This window comes from Melanostigma gelatinosum (genome assembly GCF_949748355.1).
Source record: "Melanostigma gelatinosum genome assembly, chromosome: 18".
Classification (NCBI taxonomy): Eukaryota; Metazoa; Chordata; class Actinopteri; order Perciformes; family Zoarcidae; genus Melanostigma; species Melanostigma gelatinosum.
This window is the reverse complement of record NC_136651.1, coordinates 1,420,433-1,435,432: the sequence shown is the minus strand read 5'-3', so window position 1 is coordinate 1,435,432 and position 15,000 is coordinate 1,420,433. Positions and strand designations below refer to the sequence as shown.

General features: G+C 45.0%; 2 protein-coding genes across 2 annotated transcripts in view; both read left to right on the top strand.

Annotated features, from left to right (window-relative positions):
• The window catches only part of nudcd3 (NudC domain containing 3), a 5,644-nt gene extending 4,408 nt beyond the window's left edge, over positions 1 to 1,236 (top strand). The window contains exon 6 of the mRNA XM_079289718.1: positions 443 to 1,236. Coding sequence (XP_079145844.1) covers positions 443 to 553 — 111 coding nt within the window. The 3' untranslated portion in view covers positions 554 to 1,236. The remainder of the gene's footprint in view (positions 1 to 442) is intronic.
• Positions 1,237 to 2,530: 1,294 nt separating this feature from the next.
• The window catches only part of camk2b2 (calcium/calmodulin-dependent protein kinase (CaM kinase) II beta 2), a 43,104-nt gene continuing 30,634 nt past the window's right edge, over positions 2,531 to 15,000 (top strand). Inside the window, exons 1-6 of the mRNA XM_079289714.1 lie at positions 2,531 to 2,657; positions 6,470 to 6,564; positions 8,120 to 8,179; positions 8,601 to 8,655; positions 9,238 to 9,303; positions 12,347 to 12,419. Coding sequence (XP_079145840.1) covers positions 2,596 to 2,657; positions 6,470 to 6,564; positions 8,120 to 8,179; positions 8,601 to 8,655; positions 9,238 to 9,303; positions 12,347 to 12,419 — 411 coding nt within the window. The 5' untranslated portion in view covers positions 2,531 to 2,595. The remainder of the gene's footprint in view (positions 2,658 to 6,469; positions 6,565 to 8,119; positions 8,180 to 8,600; positions 8,656 to 9,237; positions 9,304 to 12,346; positions 12,420 to 15,000) is intronic.

Sequence of the window (15,000 nt, the reverse complement as noted above, 5' to 3'; positions counted from 1 at the left end):
TCTCAGTGTAGTCCTGATCCTCTATGGACCAGCCTCAGTGTAGTCCTGATCCTCTATATGAACCAGTCTCAGTGTAGTCCTGATCCTCTATGAACCAGCCTCAGTGTATGAACATCTCAGGATGAACATCTCACTGAGTCAGGAAACTTGTCAGAATACTCATATTTGATTGGCTGAGCTGCATCACGTGATGTGATTGGTCGGTGTTTTTCCTGCACCGCTGAACAAGTGCCGTAAATGCTGGAATAATTCCGCTGCATAAAAAATGCCCTTCAAAATAAAATCACAATCTTTTTTTTGAAAACTGAAAACCCACCAGTTGAGAATCACTGCTCTATATGACCGTTTTGTCCCTGGAGGTCTGTGGTTCTGAGGGCCCCCTCTAGATGGCGCTGTGGGTCTTATTAGCTGTAACACGTGCACGTCTTGTGTCTCTCCACAGAAGGTGCACGACATGCTGAAGAAGGGCTGGGACGCCGAAGGCTCTCCGTTCAGAGGGCAGCAGTTCGACCCGTCCATGTTCGACATCCCGCCCAGCGCCGTGCAGTTCTGAGGCTCGGGACGGGAAACGGTGAACTGGATCCTCGTTCTGTTTGACGGAGCCGGTTGTTGTAAAATGGACATTTTACCTGCAGAACTGAAGCTGGGTTCACAGACGAGGACACGTCATCACATCAAATGTTTATTTGATGTTTTGGCCGTTTGAAATCCGTGTACTTTAACTGTTCTGCTCTTTATTTAAAACTCTCCGGTGCCTATATGAGGGATTCTGTTATTATTTTTCAGACCACTTCCCACAAACAGTTGCAGCATTTACTCACGTTTCCATCCAACTGTAGCGCGAATGTTTAAAAGACGTTTGCAGAAGAACATCCACGTCTCTTATGGGAGATCAGGAGTCGATTCATTGAGATGAGCAGCTGGTAGGGAAGAAGAAGCTGAAGCTGGAGAGCAGTTTGTTGGCACCATCTCCACCCAGACCTCCTGATCTCAGCTCTGCCGTCATGCTGTGTGTGGAAGCTTCTTCTGCGACGCGTCCAGTTTGTTTTCCTCTCCTTGCTCCTGGATCAGACACTTCTGACCTGAAGACTTTGGCAAATATGAATCTGTTTCTTGTCCCGCTCATCTGTCTGGAGGTGTTTGCTGATTCATGCGATGCTACAACATGGAAACAAGGAAAACTGGTTCAGTTCCTCACAACCAAACTACGAACTGTTGTTGAATAAAAAGATTGTTAAATATCAAACAGAAAAGCTCCTTCTTGAACTTGAAAGTAACATTTCCTCCACTTAATAAGGCCCATTTACTATTTTTTCCAGAGACTTTAAATGCATCTTGTGTTCCTCAACAGAAGATAGTTTTATTAATGACCTATTGTTGAATAAGCACCTAAAGTGATGCATTAACTCTCACTGAACCCAATGATGACAGTTTATGAACTCCTTCTGAGCAGCTGACCCCAACATCAGTCTGAGCTGGACAAGTGGTCCTGTCTTCACTGAGCTCAAACACAAACACCAGCTGGTTCAGTGATCTTCTGCATGCACCAACAAAGCCTTCCTCATTAACTTCCTGTTGTCGTCGCCTACGTTCCGTCATAGTCACCGACTTCCTGTTGTTGTCACCTACTTCCCTTCATCATCGCCTACTTTCTATCGCCTACGTCATCGTCACCTACTTCCTTTCATCGTCACCTACGTCCCGTCTTTGTCACCTACTTCCTGTCCTCATCTCCTACGTCCTGCCCTCATCACCTAGATCCCGTTGTCGTCGCCTACATTCCGTAATAGTCGCCGACTTCCTGTCCTCACCTACCTCTTATTATTGCCGCCTAAGAAGGTCAATTAGCAATTTCCCAAAATGTCAAACTATTCCTTTAAATGCTGGTGCGACTGGACCATAACATCTATTTAACATCTGCTCACAGAGTCCATGATTCAAAATGCAGTTGTATGATCAGCTGTGTACTTGACTGGAGGAGCAGTGTTTTGGAGTTAGGGGGGCCCAACAGCACCTTTCTGCCCCGGGCCCCCTGACAGGTCATTCCGGCCATGCTGGAAGTGAAATATGTTTCCTTCCTTTCGGTTCTTTGTCAAACAAACAACATGGAGATGCACTGCAGTCCCCTGCACTTCATGAATGCATGAATCTCTTCCTGATGAATCCTATGCATAGATTCAGACAGGCAGCTCCAGTGAAGTGACGTCATTATCGGCTGCATTACCTGCTTCATAATGATATGGAATCAAATGCCGAGCTCTTCAATCAGCCTTTCATTTATTTCCCTTGTTTGTCTCTCGGGGAACACGTCATGTGATGAGCTGACGTCGGCAGTCTGTGTGGTACTTAAAGAGTCCGTCCTCAGAGCGGGACCCACTGCCCGACCGTCCGAGCCGGGGCCGCGTGTGTGTTGGTGTGTATTTGGTGGTGTGTGTGTGTGCGCGCGCCGGGCTGCAGCTGAACCACTCAGCCGTCCGGAGGTTTGAGGTGGGCGGAGACTTGAGAGCTCCGGAGTCCTCCCGTCCGCAGCGACGCACCCGTGCATTTGGGACTCGGCACCGCGCGCACCCGTCCCGAGGAGGAGGTGGAGGCATCATGGCTACGACTACTTGCACGCGTTTTACGGATGAATACCAGCTGTACGAGGAGCTGGGCAAGTAAGCTGCTGTTACGTTACGCGCTTTCCGAGTCTCCTGCATGCACTGCCTGACCCTGCGCGGCCGAACCGTGGTCAGGGGCGGACTGGGGAAAGAAGTGGCCCGGGAGTGACTGTGCCCCGGTAACCCCGATGGCCAGTCCGCCCCTGACCGTGGTGGTGGTGGTGAGGGGGGGGGGGGGGTGGAACATCTGCACATGATGGATGCTGTGATGGATCCAGCTTCAACAAAAAACGCCGGTTCCAGAGCTCTCCTGCATGATTATGTCTCTATGCATTGCTTTTATTTATGTTTTTCACACCTTTAAATGCAGTTCGATTTCTGCATGAAGATGTGGCTGCATGGACACTTCTGGGTGTGTGTGTGTGTGCGCGTCTCTGTGTGTGCGTGTGTGTGTGTGTGTGTCTGTGTGTGTGTGCGTCTGTGTGTGTGCGTCTGTATCTGTGTGTGTGCGTGTGTGTGTGTGTGCGTCTGTGTGTGTGTGTGTGTGTGTGTCTGTGTGTGTGTGTGTCTGTGTGTGTGCGTGTGTGTGTGCGTGTGTGTGTGTCTGTGTGCGTGTGTGTGTGTCTGTGTGTGTGCGTGTGTGTGTGTGTGCGTGTGTGTGTGTCTGTGTGTGTGTCTGTGTGCGTGTGTGTGTGTCTGTGTGTGTGTGTCTGTGTGTGTGTCTGTGTGTGTGCGTCTGTGTGTGCGTCTGTGTGTGTGCGTGTGTGTGTGTGTGTCTGTGTGTGTGTCTGTGTGTGTGTGTGTGTCTGTGTGTGTGTGTGTGTGTGTGTGTGTCTGTGTGTGTGTGCGTGTGTCTGTGTGTGTGTGTCTGTGTGTGTGCGTGTGTGTGTGTGCGTCTGTGTGTGTCTGTGTGTGTGTGTGTGTCTCCAAATAATTAGTCGATCAACAGAAAAATAATCAACAGTTTTCGATGATTTATTAAATGTTTTACGCCATTTATCGAGAAACAAATGTTCCTGTTCCAGCTTATTAATTGTTGCTTTGCCGGTGGATTAAAATGGGTTAAATATGACTTTAAATTCGTTCATTAATTCTTACAATTGGCTTTTTTTGGGGGTCCAATGCGGCGAAGCAGACACAACTTCTGGTTCCCGCTCTCATGGCGTCGTTTTCGAAGAACAAGCTGTGAAAAGACTGCGTTCACTCCCTGCTGAGCATCAAACAGCAGACAGACTCATTCAGAGCTGGTGGACATCGTGCAGCATTTACAGATAAAGAGACAGATATCGAACCATAACCCCCAAGAGGTGGTGGAGACCAAAAACAGAGCTAAAAGAGAGAGAATATTGGACTCATATTCTTCATGTGGACACAAATAAACGATAAGAGGTGGACGTAGTCACAGTGACGTCACACATTGGTTTGAAGCATCCTAAAGCATCCCCTGCTTTATGGTCTATTAGAGACCTGTCAATCACAGTAGCCCCGCCCTAAAGCATCCCCTGCTTTATGGTCTATTAGAGACCTGTCAATCACAGTAGCCCCGCCCTAAAGCATCCCCTGCTTTATGGTCTATTAGAGACCTGTCAATCAGAGTAGCCCCGCCCTAAAGCATCCCCTGCTTTATGGCCTGTGTGACTCTAAATGGACCATAATGTACTAAATGAACATCATGCTGTATTGAAGAAGACTTGAAACTAGAGATTGAGACATAAACTCATGTTTACAATGTTTACTGAGGGAATAAATCAAGAGAGAAGTAGAGTCATTTTCTATAGACTTCTATACAACCAGAGGAGTCGCCCCCTGGTGGACACTAGAGAGAATGCAGCTTTCACACACTTGATGGAGGATCCATAATTTAAATGAATTAAAGTGACAGCGCAGACTAAAACCAACTGCTAACTCTAAGGGTCACAAAATGGTCAAACTTTCGTGCATTATGGCACTTTTCTTATTGTTGATCGCATCTCATACAGAGGGGAAAATATCGTACGAATACGATAATTATCAAACATCTGGCAGCGCTGATATCAAGTGTCATCCATGCAGCAGCGCCTCCTGCAGTCACAGTCACAGAACAGGTTCATTTTGCTACGACTTATAATAATCTCAACGACAAGAACTAGAGGAGGAAAAAGCAGCGTTTCCAGGAGCAGTACTGTAAGTTTCTTTCTCTTTGAAGGGGCCACGTTTGCTCATCAAACCCAGCGGAGACAAACAGAAATAACCACCTCTGTCATTCCTCAGAGCTAATTCTATCTCACCTCTGTGAGATAATGGAACACACACTCAGAGCCGCTGCCTCTCAGCAGCACTCCAACATGCACTCACAGTGTGAGGAGAACCGGGTGAGTCAGCGTGACACCCGTCCACACTGCTGCCGTGAGGCAGGAAAGGCTTCGACGTGACAGGTGAGTCAGGAGGATCGGGATCAGAGTGACACATCTAATCTATTCAATTGTATTCTTTTATTTGCAATCGACAAAAAGACAATGTCTAATATAGCTTAAAAAACACTGTTAGACGTTAACAATATAGTTAACATTATGAATATACTCTCATGTCAAAGTCCAAACATCACATCTCGTAGTCGTGACATGTGGTCGAAAGCTCAAGAGTGAGTTAAGATTATGAATATGATGTGATGTATGGTCAACATTAAATAAAAACCTATGATCAGTTTTATTAGTATTATTATAAGCATGCATTAGATATTTTAATTGCCAGTTTTTGAGTTTTAAATATGTAACGTTACACCATATTTTAAGTTACTTGCACAATTATTTTTCAAGCAAAATCTAAAATTGATTTAATAAAAATATTTGAAATTTACAAATTGTCATTCTTCAAGTAACTCAACGTCCATCTTTTGAGTTTCAGGTTCAACATTTAAAATTTTGAAAAATGTTTTAAAAGCCACTTACTTATTACTTGTGTTGCTTAAAGTTGTTGAAATCGATTTTCACTTTGGGGAAACATGAAACAAACAAATTATTTAAATTACTCTGAAAGTGTGTTAAAGCTGCATTCTCTCTAGTGGCCACCAGGGGGCGACTCCTCTGGTTGTATAGAAGTCTATAGAAAATGACTCTACTTCTCTCTTGATTTATTACCTCAGTAAACATTGTAAACATGAGTTTATGTCTCAATCTCTAGTTTCAAGTCTTCTTCAGTACAGCATGATGTTCATTTAGTACATTATGCTCCATTTAGAGTCACACAGACCATAAAGCAGGGGATGCTTTAGGGCGGGGCTACACGCTGATTGACAGGTCTCTACCAGAGACGTACACGGCGTCTCTACGTCACTGCTCAGTCCTAATATGGTCACTTCCTGTTCACTGGTTGCATAAAACAAGATGGCGACATCGAGTTGTTGTGAATGCATCATTTATTAGCTTCATGTCCTTTTCATGCAGAATGTGAACAGGCTCAGTCGTAATGTTACTTAGTTTTGGTTCATTAAGCTTTTATAATAATTGTCAGACTGATGGACTCATGGATCCATCATAGCTTTGCCTGCTTGCTTATAAACTAAAATGTTGTCGTTAATAAATGATTGATGAATGGAAATAATGATGTATTATGTATTACTACCTGAATAGTATATAAAGTCATTAAAATGAGCTCCACCTTTACCAGCTGCACCATTAAAGTGATGAACACTCACAATATATTCATCAAGTTCTTTTAAGGTCGTATATTTTGATGCTGATACTCTCACTTGCAGTATTTCCAAAATAAGATGTGAGTACTTCCTCCCTGACTCGTGCACATCAGGCATGCAGGAGGTTCTGCAAGCTGCTGACTCAGCTTCTACAGCTGCTGACCCGTCTCCCCTTCCTGTCCCCCGTCTTTTGTTTCAGGGGGGCCTTTTCAGTGGTGCGCCGCTGTGTCAAGCTCTGCACGGGCCAAGAGAACGCCGCCAAAATCATCAACACCAAAAAGCTCTCGGCCAGAGGTGAGAGGAAGACGTTTACGCGTGACATAACAAGTGTGTGTGTGTGTGTGTGTGTGTGTCATGAGGAAGCAGAGATGCATCATGGGGGTTTTCATGTGTGTGTGTGTCCCAGATCTGAAGGCTCACATTTCCATATTTTAGCGAGTGTTTGATTCCAGCGCCTCCACGTCTGTTCCTCCTCCTCATAACGCACCAAGCAAGTCTACATTTCCACTTCTTTGAGTAAATTCTTCTTCATGAGGACAGAAACGTCTCAGTTGTCAGCTGATTGTTGAGACAGAAGACAGAAGACAGAAGACCTCGTCTCTTTAAAGGTTATTTGTGGCGTTTTAGATGTGATGTCATTCTGTGGTTTTATTACGGATCAAATACTGTAAAAATAATAAATAAACGTCCTAGAAATCATCTGAAAATAGAAACAATGAAGCGATAACAGCCGAGATCACAGAGACGATGTCTCACGCCACCTTCAGTAACAGCTTGTCTCCTCTCATCCTTGTCTCCTCTCCTCTCCCCTCGTTTCCTCTACTTCTCTCCTTGCCTCGTCTCTGTTTCCTTCCTGTAGCCTGCTCTTATTTCCTTTCCTCATTTCTCCTCCCACTTGTTTCCTTTCCTTTCCTCTCTTTTCCTATTCTTTCCTCCTCTCATCTTTTCTACATTTTTCTCATTTCCTCTACTTCTCTCCTCCTAAGTCTCCTTGCCCCATCTCCTCTCTTCCAGTTTTTGACTCTTCTTTCTCCTCTCAACTCATTTTCATGTTTCCTCTCTTCTCCTCATTTCCTTTTCCATGCCCCCTCCTTTCTTTTCCTCTCCTTCCCTCCTCTACAATCCTCATCTCATGTTTCCTCTCCTTTTGTTTCCTGTCTTGGTTTCATTATCTCCTCTCCTCTCATCATTATCTCCTCTCCTTTTCTCTACTTCTCTAAGTCTCCTTGTCACATCTCGTCTTCTCCATCTCCTCTCAACCCATCTCCCTTTTTTCTCCTCATTTCCTTTCCTATGGCCTACTCTTCTTTCCTACTCTTCTTTCCTACTCTCATTTCCTCTCTCATATGTTTCCTTATCTGTTTTCCCTCCTGTCAGTTCTTCTCTTTCCTCTTTCCTCTCCTTTTTGTGTCCTCTCCCTGTTTCCTCTCCTCCACATGTCTCCTGTCTTTGTGCCCTTATCTCCTGTCTTGTCCTCTTGTATCCTCTCTTCTTGTTGCCTCCAATCCTCTCCTCTTATCTTGTCTCCTCTTTACAACTCAACTCCTCTCCTTATCTCTCTTGTCTCCTTGTTTCCTCTCTTTTGTTGGAGCTCCCTCTTATTTCCTCTCCTCTTATTTATTCATGTTTCCTTTCCTGTCCTCTTTTCTCCTTCCTCCTCTCCTCTATCTGGAATGAGAGGTTGAATGGGCATCTGGGACACAAGTAGCCCTCAGGCTGTGAGAGAGAGAGTGTGTGTGTGTGTGTCGATCACCTTGAGAAAAGTTACCTCTAAACAAACTACATGAACTAAAATGAGTTTCTTTGCGTCGAGTCGATCTCATTGATGAAATGCTCTCGTGTGTTTCAGATCATCAGAAACTGGAGAGAGAAGCCAGAATCTGCAGACTGCTGAAGCACTCGAACATCGGTGAGACGCCGAACTTACTGTGAAGACCAACATCTAACCACACGCACACACACACACACACGCACACACACACACACACACACACACACACACAGGTCAAAGCAGCATCTACTCGTGGCGCTTGTCAAAGGTCTCATACAACACGTGATAATATGTATTTCACTGTTTAGTCAAAATGTAATGTGTAATGTGAAGCACCTTTGAACAACAAGACATCAAAGAAGAAACAGAGGATGATGATGATGAAGCTGATGATATATATTACACTGCAGTCGTCCCACATTTCATTGAATGAAAGTATTTAATCACATCTTTCTTTTGTACAAATCAAACGAGCAGACGAACAGCTCACTGTAGCAGCAGACGATGAAGATGAAAAGATTATGTTGATGCTTCTTTCTTCCTCTTCGCTCTCCTGCAGTTCGTCTCCATGACAGTATCTCAGAGGAAGGCTTCCACTACCTCCTCTTTGACCTGTGAGTGGCTTCCTCTTTCCTTCCTTCCTTCCTTCCTTCCCTATCTTCTCTTTCTCTGCCATACTGTGCTGCCTCCCCCCCTCCTTCATCTTCCTCCTCATCCTCCCCTGGTGCTTACATTTTCCACTCCTTTCCTTCAATCCTTGCTGCATCTGTCTCCTTCTTGATATCCGCATTCCTCCTCCTCCTCCTCCTCCTCCTCCTCCTTCTTCTCCTTCTTCTCCTCCTCTTCATCCCCTCCTCGCTGCTTCCAAGGCAGTTCCCCCCGTTACATAACAGTCCTCCCCTCCTCCCCTACCTCCATCCTTGCGGCTTCCACTTTGGCAAACACACACACTCACACACACACACACACACACACACACACACACACACACACACACACACACACACACACACACACACACACAGCACTCCCCCGCACTGGAGCCAGTCTCCATGGCAACTCAGTCAGAGTGAATCCTGCAGCCGGGGTTTCCCCCTAATGAGGACATCCCCCTCCTGTCTCTGTCTGTGTGTGTGTGTCTTTAAATGTCTTTAAATGTTTTATGTCTTTAAACCTCCGTCTCTACATGTTGTCAGGGTGACAGGAGGAGAGCTGTTTGAGGACATTGTGGCCAGAGAGTACTACAGTGAAGCAGATGCCAGGTAAACACCCAGCGATCCTCCTTCTTCTTCTTCTTCTTCTTCTTCTTCTTCTTCTTCTTCTTCTTCTTCTTCTTCTTCTTCTTCTTCTTCTTCTTCTTCTTCTTCTTCTTCTTCTTCTTCTTCTTCTTCTTCTTCTTCTTCTTCTTCTTCTTCTTCTTCTTCTTCTTCGTGTGTCAGTCCTCCAGCCTCTGCAGTCCTCCTGCAGCTCTGACAGCTCCAGCTCCTCTCATTAGACCCTTTTAGAACCATAGCAGGCTTTCTGTTCTACACGCTTCTGCTTCCGATGCAGATGTTTCCTGTCAACTGAATTGCTCATCAAGTTCGAGGCGTTTTTGTTTTTCCTGAATGTGTACAGACGGATGGAAACGTGCACAAAATGCACCACACGCCCACGCTGTAGCCTGACCCGGCCCTCAGGAGGGAGACTTAAATCAATTTGACTGTGGAGGCGGTCTGCGGAGGCGACAGGGAGAAGAAACGAAGGGCACGGAAATATTAAAGGAGGGAAAGAGGTAGAACTAGAGATGCAGTAAAAAGAGGAAAAGAGGGTTTTTTCTAGTTCTTTTTGATCCTTTTTTTAATATCTTTTACTCTCACTCTTTGTCCCATATTTGGCCTTTTTTTGGTCATATTCAAGGCTTTAAATTACCTTTCTAAACTCTATAAAGGCTTTGGAGCACATGTGATAACCAGGAGACTGGAAGCACATTTTGTTTTTGTGAGATTAGTGAAACGCAAAATCAAATTCATCTAAAGCAGAATAATGTAATTCATTTAAAGTATTCACTTGAAGGATTCATTTACAACAGCAGATATCTGTTTGGGGATATCAATCAATCAATTCACAACGTCGTGCAGTTTGGTCCACGTGAAGCATTAAAATGGTGCTGATAAGCGCTGATAACGACCATTCAATTGGCTGATAACGTTCAAATTTGTTTTGGTGGCCGTGTTTATGTTTATCTATTTAACATGTTTATCGATCGTTTGCGTCATTCAATGAACCAGCTGTAAAGGCGCAGTAACAGTGTGATAAGTATTACTTTAAATCATGCTTTTCTTACACGCCGTCTTAATCCTTTGTATTCTAACAGTCCAGTTTCATTCAATAGTTTTCATCTGTCTGGTAGAACTCGAGCAGTAGTTTCATGTGGTGTCCCACAAGGCTCGATCATTGGTCCTCTTCAATTCACTACAGAAATATTATTTGTCTGCCATTTCACATACATTTATATGCAGATGATACCATGTGATACACCTTGGTTCTTCTTTATATGTGGTCATTGATAATCTTTTGTATATTTGTACATACGCATTTTAAAATGGCAACAAAACAATGTTGACGGTATTTCTAAGTTCACTGAAGCGTATCTTGCCGCCTTCAATCTATTTAGTATGTGTACATCTTGTATGTCACTTTAGCAGAGGGAAAGCACCACTGCACACTCGTGATCTGTTTACAAGTAGTATTTAGTATTAGGGCACAGCTATTTCTTTTATTTGTGATAATTTATGATAAAAATCCACAATTTTTGTGACCACAAGTTTCACCAAATGCACAACATGAGTGATTTTTTTAGGATTAACACTTTAATGAACTTGCATGTAATCAATTCAAGTTGTAAAAATGCTGATCTGGTGAGGATTTAGGGATTCATTTAAGTGAATTAAAGCTGATTTGAGATTGATGTTTGGTGAATGTCTACACTGGCAACAGGACGGCTGTTTGTACTCACACCAGTGCTTCAACACTGAATGTCCAGTTTGAATGAAGGGCACATAAGATCCCTCATAACTGTCTCAATGTGTTGAGTATCTATGTTGTTTCCTCTGTATTCTTTTAGCTCTATTCTTTTTCTTTTCTCCCCTCTTATCTGCATTCAGTCTAACTTGTTTCTTTGCGTAATGATGTGTGTTAGTGTGTGTGTGTCACTCAACGTGTCTGTGCGTGGGTGTGTGATTAGCATGGCTTGATGACTGTCCAACAGTGTCTCACTGACAGTTACCTCTCTGTACGCCATCTGCACACAGAATCCTTCGATCTCTTCCCTCCTCTCTCCACCCTGTTAAAGAGGAGGCTCACCCAAATGACAAAAAAACATATTTTTCTCATATCCGGCCATGTGGAGAGTTTTGGTTTTATGCGTCCAGGTTTTGAGATTTGTCTCTCAGACGTGTGCTTCAGTCCCGATGCAATGGGGGAGTAAATGGCAGCATTTATTAACATTGACAGCAAGGTGTCTTTCCACATTAATGTCCCCATTATTCTGGTTAATCCCCAGAGACTATTTATTCACCGTCAAGCAGTTTTTTAGCCATGCTAGCAGCATCAGCTTTAGGGGATTGAATGTCAGTTGGCTGGTCCAGACTAAAATATCTCAACATCTATCAGATCGATTGACATTGTACGGACATTCGTGTTCCCCAGAGGATGAATCCGACTGACTTTGGCGACCCCCTGACTCTTTCTCGAGCACCACCGTGAGGTTTGAGAGAAACGTCTCACCAACTGTTAGATGGATTGCCATGAGATGTGGTTTATCATTCAGGTCCTTTAGGATGAATTGTCATAAGTTTGGTGATCCTCTGACTTCTCATCTAGCACCAACATTTCAATTGGTAATAAATTAGAATGATGAAACTGACCTTCCCATCAGCCATAGCTGCACTTCAGCGCGCTAACAACACAGACTGTACATAAGACGTGGACGTATCACCATGATGTCACACGTTGGGTTTAGGACTGATGCTTTGAAGCCTTGACTTAACCTCCATTCTCCTGCGTTGTATTGACGTGGCGGCAGAAAATTCAGAGGCAAATATCTCAAAAACCAGAAGAATAAAAACCACAATATCTGCATGACAAGTTCTAGATGAGTCAGGAAATCTGTTTCTTTGTCATCTCGGTGAACTGAGCATATATTCTTCTGTTCCTTCTGTCAGATGTTCCTTCTATTGATGTATTACCCGACTTTTATGTTTCCTTTCCTTCCCGTGTTCCCTCCTTTATCTGCTCCCTCACCCTGTCGTTTTGTCTCCACAGTCACTGTATCCATCAGATTCTAGACAGTGTGTCTTACACCCACCAACATGACATAGTGCACAGGGACCTCAAGGTGTGTGTGTGTGTGTCTCATTGTGTTGCATTGCCCTGCACCCTCATGTCTAAGGGTACATGCTCGTTGTACTGTTTTAAAATGCCTGTGCTTGCTGTCTGTCAGTCTGACTCTTTGTTTTTTGTGCTTTTGGGACTCTTGTTGCACTATTTTAGACGGTCTGAACTAGAAGTGTGATTTCCTGTGGGCCCCAGCAGACAGAGAGAGAGAGAGAGAGAGAGAGAGAGAGAGAGAGAGGGGGAGTGAGTAAGCATGAGAGAGAGAGAGAGAGAGAGAGAGAGGGAGTGAGTAAGCATGAGAGAGAGAGAGAGAGAGAGAGAGAGGGAGTGAGTAAGCATGAGAGAGAGAGAGAGGGAGAGAGGGAGTGAGTAAGCATGAGAGAGAGAGAGAGAGAGAGAGAGGGGGAGTGAGTAAGCATGAGAGAGAGAGAGAGAGAGAGAGAGGGAGTGAGTAAGCATGAGAGAGAGAGAGAGAGAGAGAGAGGGGGAGTGAGTAAGCATGAGAGAGAGAGAGAGAGAGAGAGAGAGGGGGAGTGAGTAAGCATGAGAGAGAGAGAGAGAGAGAGAGAGGGAGTGAGTAAGCATGAGAGAGAGAGAGAGAGAGAGAGAGAGGGAGTGAGTAAGCATGAGAGAGAGAGAGAGAGAGAGAGAGAGAGAGAGAGAGAGAGAGAGGGGGAGTGAGTAAGCATGAGAGAGAGAGAGAGAGAGAGGGAGTGAGTAAGCATGAGAGAGAGAGAGAGAGAGAGAGAGGGAGTGAGTAAGCATGAGAGAGAGAGAGAGAGAGATGAGAGAGAGAGAGAGAGAGAGAGAGAGAGAGAGAGGGGGAGTGAGTAAGCATGAGAGAGAGAGAGAGAGAGAGAGAGGGAGTGAGTAAGCATGAGAGAGAGAGAGAGAGAGAGAGAGGGAGTGAGTAAGCATGAGAGAGAGAGAGAGAGAGAGAGAGAGAGAGAGAGAGAGGGGGAGTGAGTAAGCATGAGAGAGAGAGAGAGAGAGGGAGTGAGTAAGCATGAGAGAGAGAGAGAGAGAGAGAGAGAGAGAGGGAGTGAGTAAGCATGAGAGAGAGAGAGAGAGAGAGAGATGAGAGAGAGAGAGAGAGAGAGAGAGGGGGAGTGAGTAAGCATGAGAGAGAGAGAGAGAGAGAGAGAGAGGGAGTGAGTAAGCATGAGAGAGAGAGAGAGAGAGAGAGAGAGAGAGAGAGAGAGAGAGAGAGGGGGAGTGAGTAAGCATGAGAGAGAGAGAGAGAGAGAGAGAGGGAGTGAGTAAGCATGAGAGAGAGAGAGAGAGAGAGAGAGAGGGAGTGAGTAAGCATGAGAGAGAGAGAGAGAGAGAGAGAGAGAGAGAGAGAGAGAGAGAGAGAGAGAGAGAGAGGGGGAGTGAGTAAGCATGAGAGAGAGAGAGAGAGAGAGAGAGGGAGTGAGTAAGCATGAGAGAGAGAGAGAGAGAGAGAGAGCAGAGTTCAGCGTCTCCCACACACGGCCGGGAAACAGCCGACTGCACACGTGTCTTCTTCTCTTAGTTCACTCTTAACACCTTTTTCATGATAGTGAGTTTGGTGTGTGTGTGCAGCGAGAATACTCATGCATGGATGTGACTGTTGAGGGGGGGGGTGAATGTGCATCAGACTAACCTGCTCCCCCCCCTGCTGTTTGAGTGCAGTCATTGCATCCAGCAGATCCTGGAGGCCGTGCTCCACTGCCATCAGATGGGGGTGGTACACAGAGACCTCAAGGTGAGTCACCTGCAGTCGGTGTGTGTGTGTGTGTGTGTGTGTGTGTGTGTGTGTGTGTGTGTGTGTGTGTGTGTGTGTGTGTGTGCGTGTGTGCGTGCGTGTGTGCGCGTGTGCGCGTGTGTGTGTGTGTGTTGGGAGGGATGTGTACCACATAGTGAAGCTGGTAAGTGCTGTATTTAAACCTATAGCATGTCTGTGCGTCTGCTCTATCGATGCGTGCATGAGTTTCTGCCTTCTTGTGTCGCATCACACTAATGTCTGAGCATGCATTTATGTTTTTTTAAAAGAGCAGCTTTTTCGCTCACCTCCGATGGTGAAAGCTGCCATGTGGCTGCAGTGATGTAGAAGTGTAGGTCAGGGTGTGTCAGTAGCCGTGACATCACTGCTGGGTGTGGCTACAGGTGCAACAGACTCTGGAGGTTCATTGAGTTTTAGGCTTGATATGGTTCTGATAAATAGATCACATCTTAATAAATATAGATATGAAGTTAGCTTTTGTGGGTTTCAGACTTACCTCCTACCAGATTCAGAAGGTGGTGGTTCACTTATTAGCATCATGGATGGATTACTGAACAGACCGGAGCTGAAAGGCCGAGTGCTCCTCAAACAGAACCTCTGTATGAAGACTGTTCAAACAACCGCAAAGAGATTCAAGATCCACGAGGAGATGCAAAACAACAACAAAAGACAGAAAGGATGCAACATGACTGCAAAGAGAGTCAAAATGACTGCAAAGAGAGTTTTGCGACTCTCTCAGTTGTGTTTCAACACACCCCGTTGCTTCGTTGTGGGAAGAATTAAAAATAACAGCTATTTATTAGTATTACTTCATACTAGAGTATTAAATAAGTAG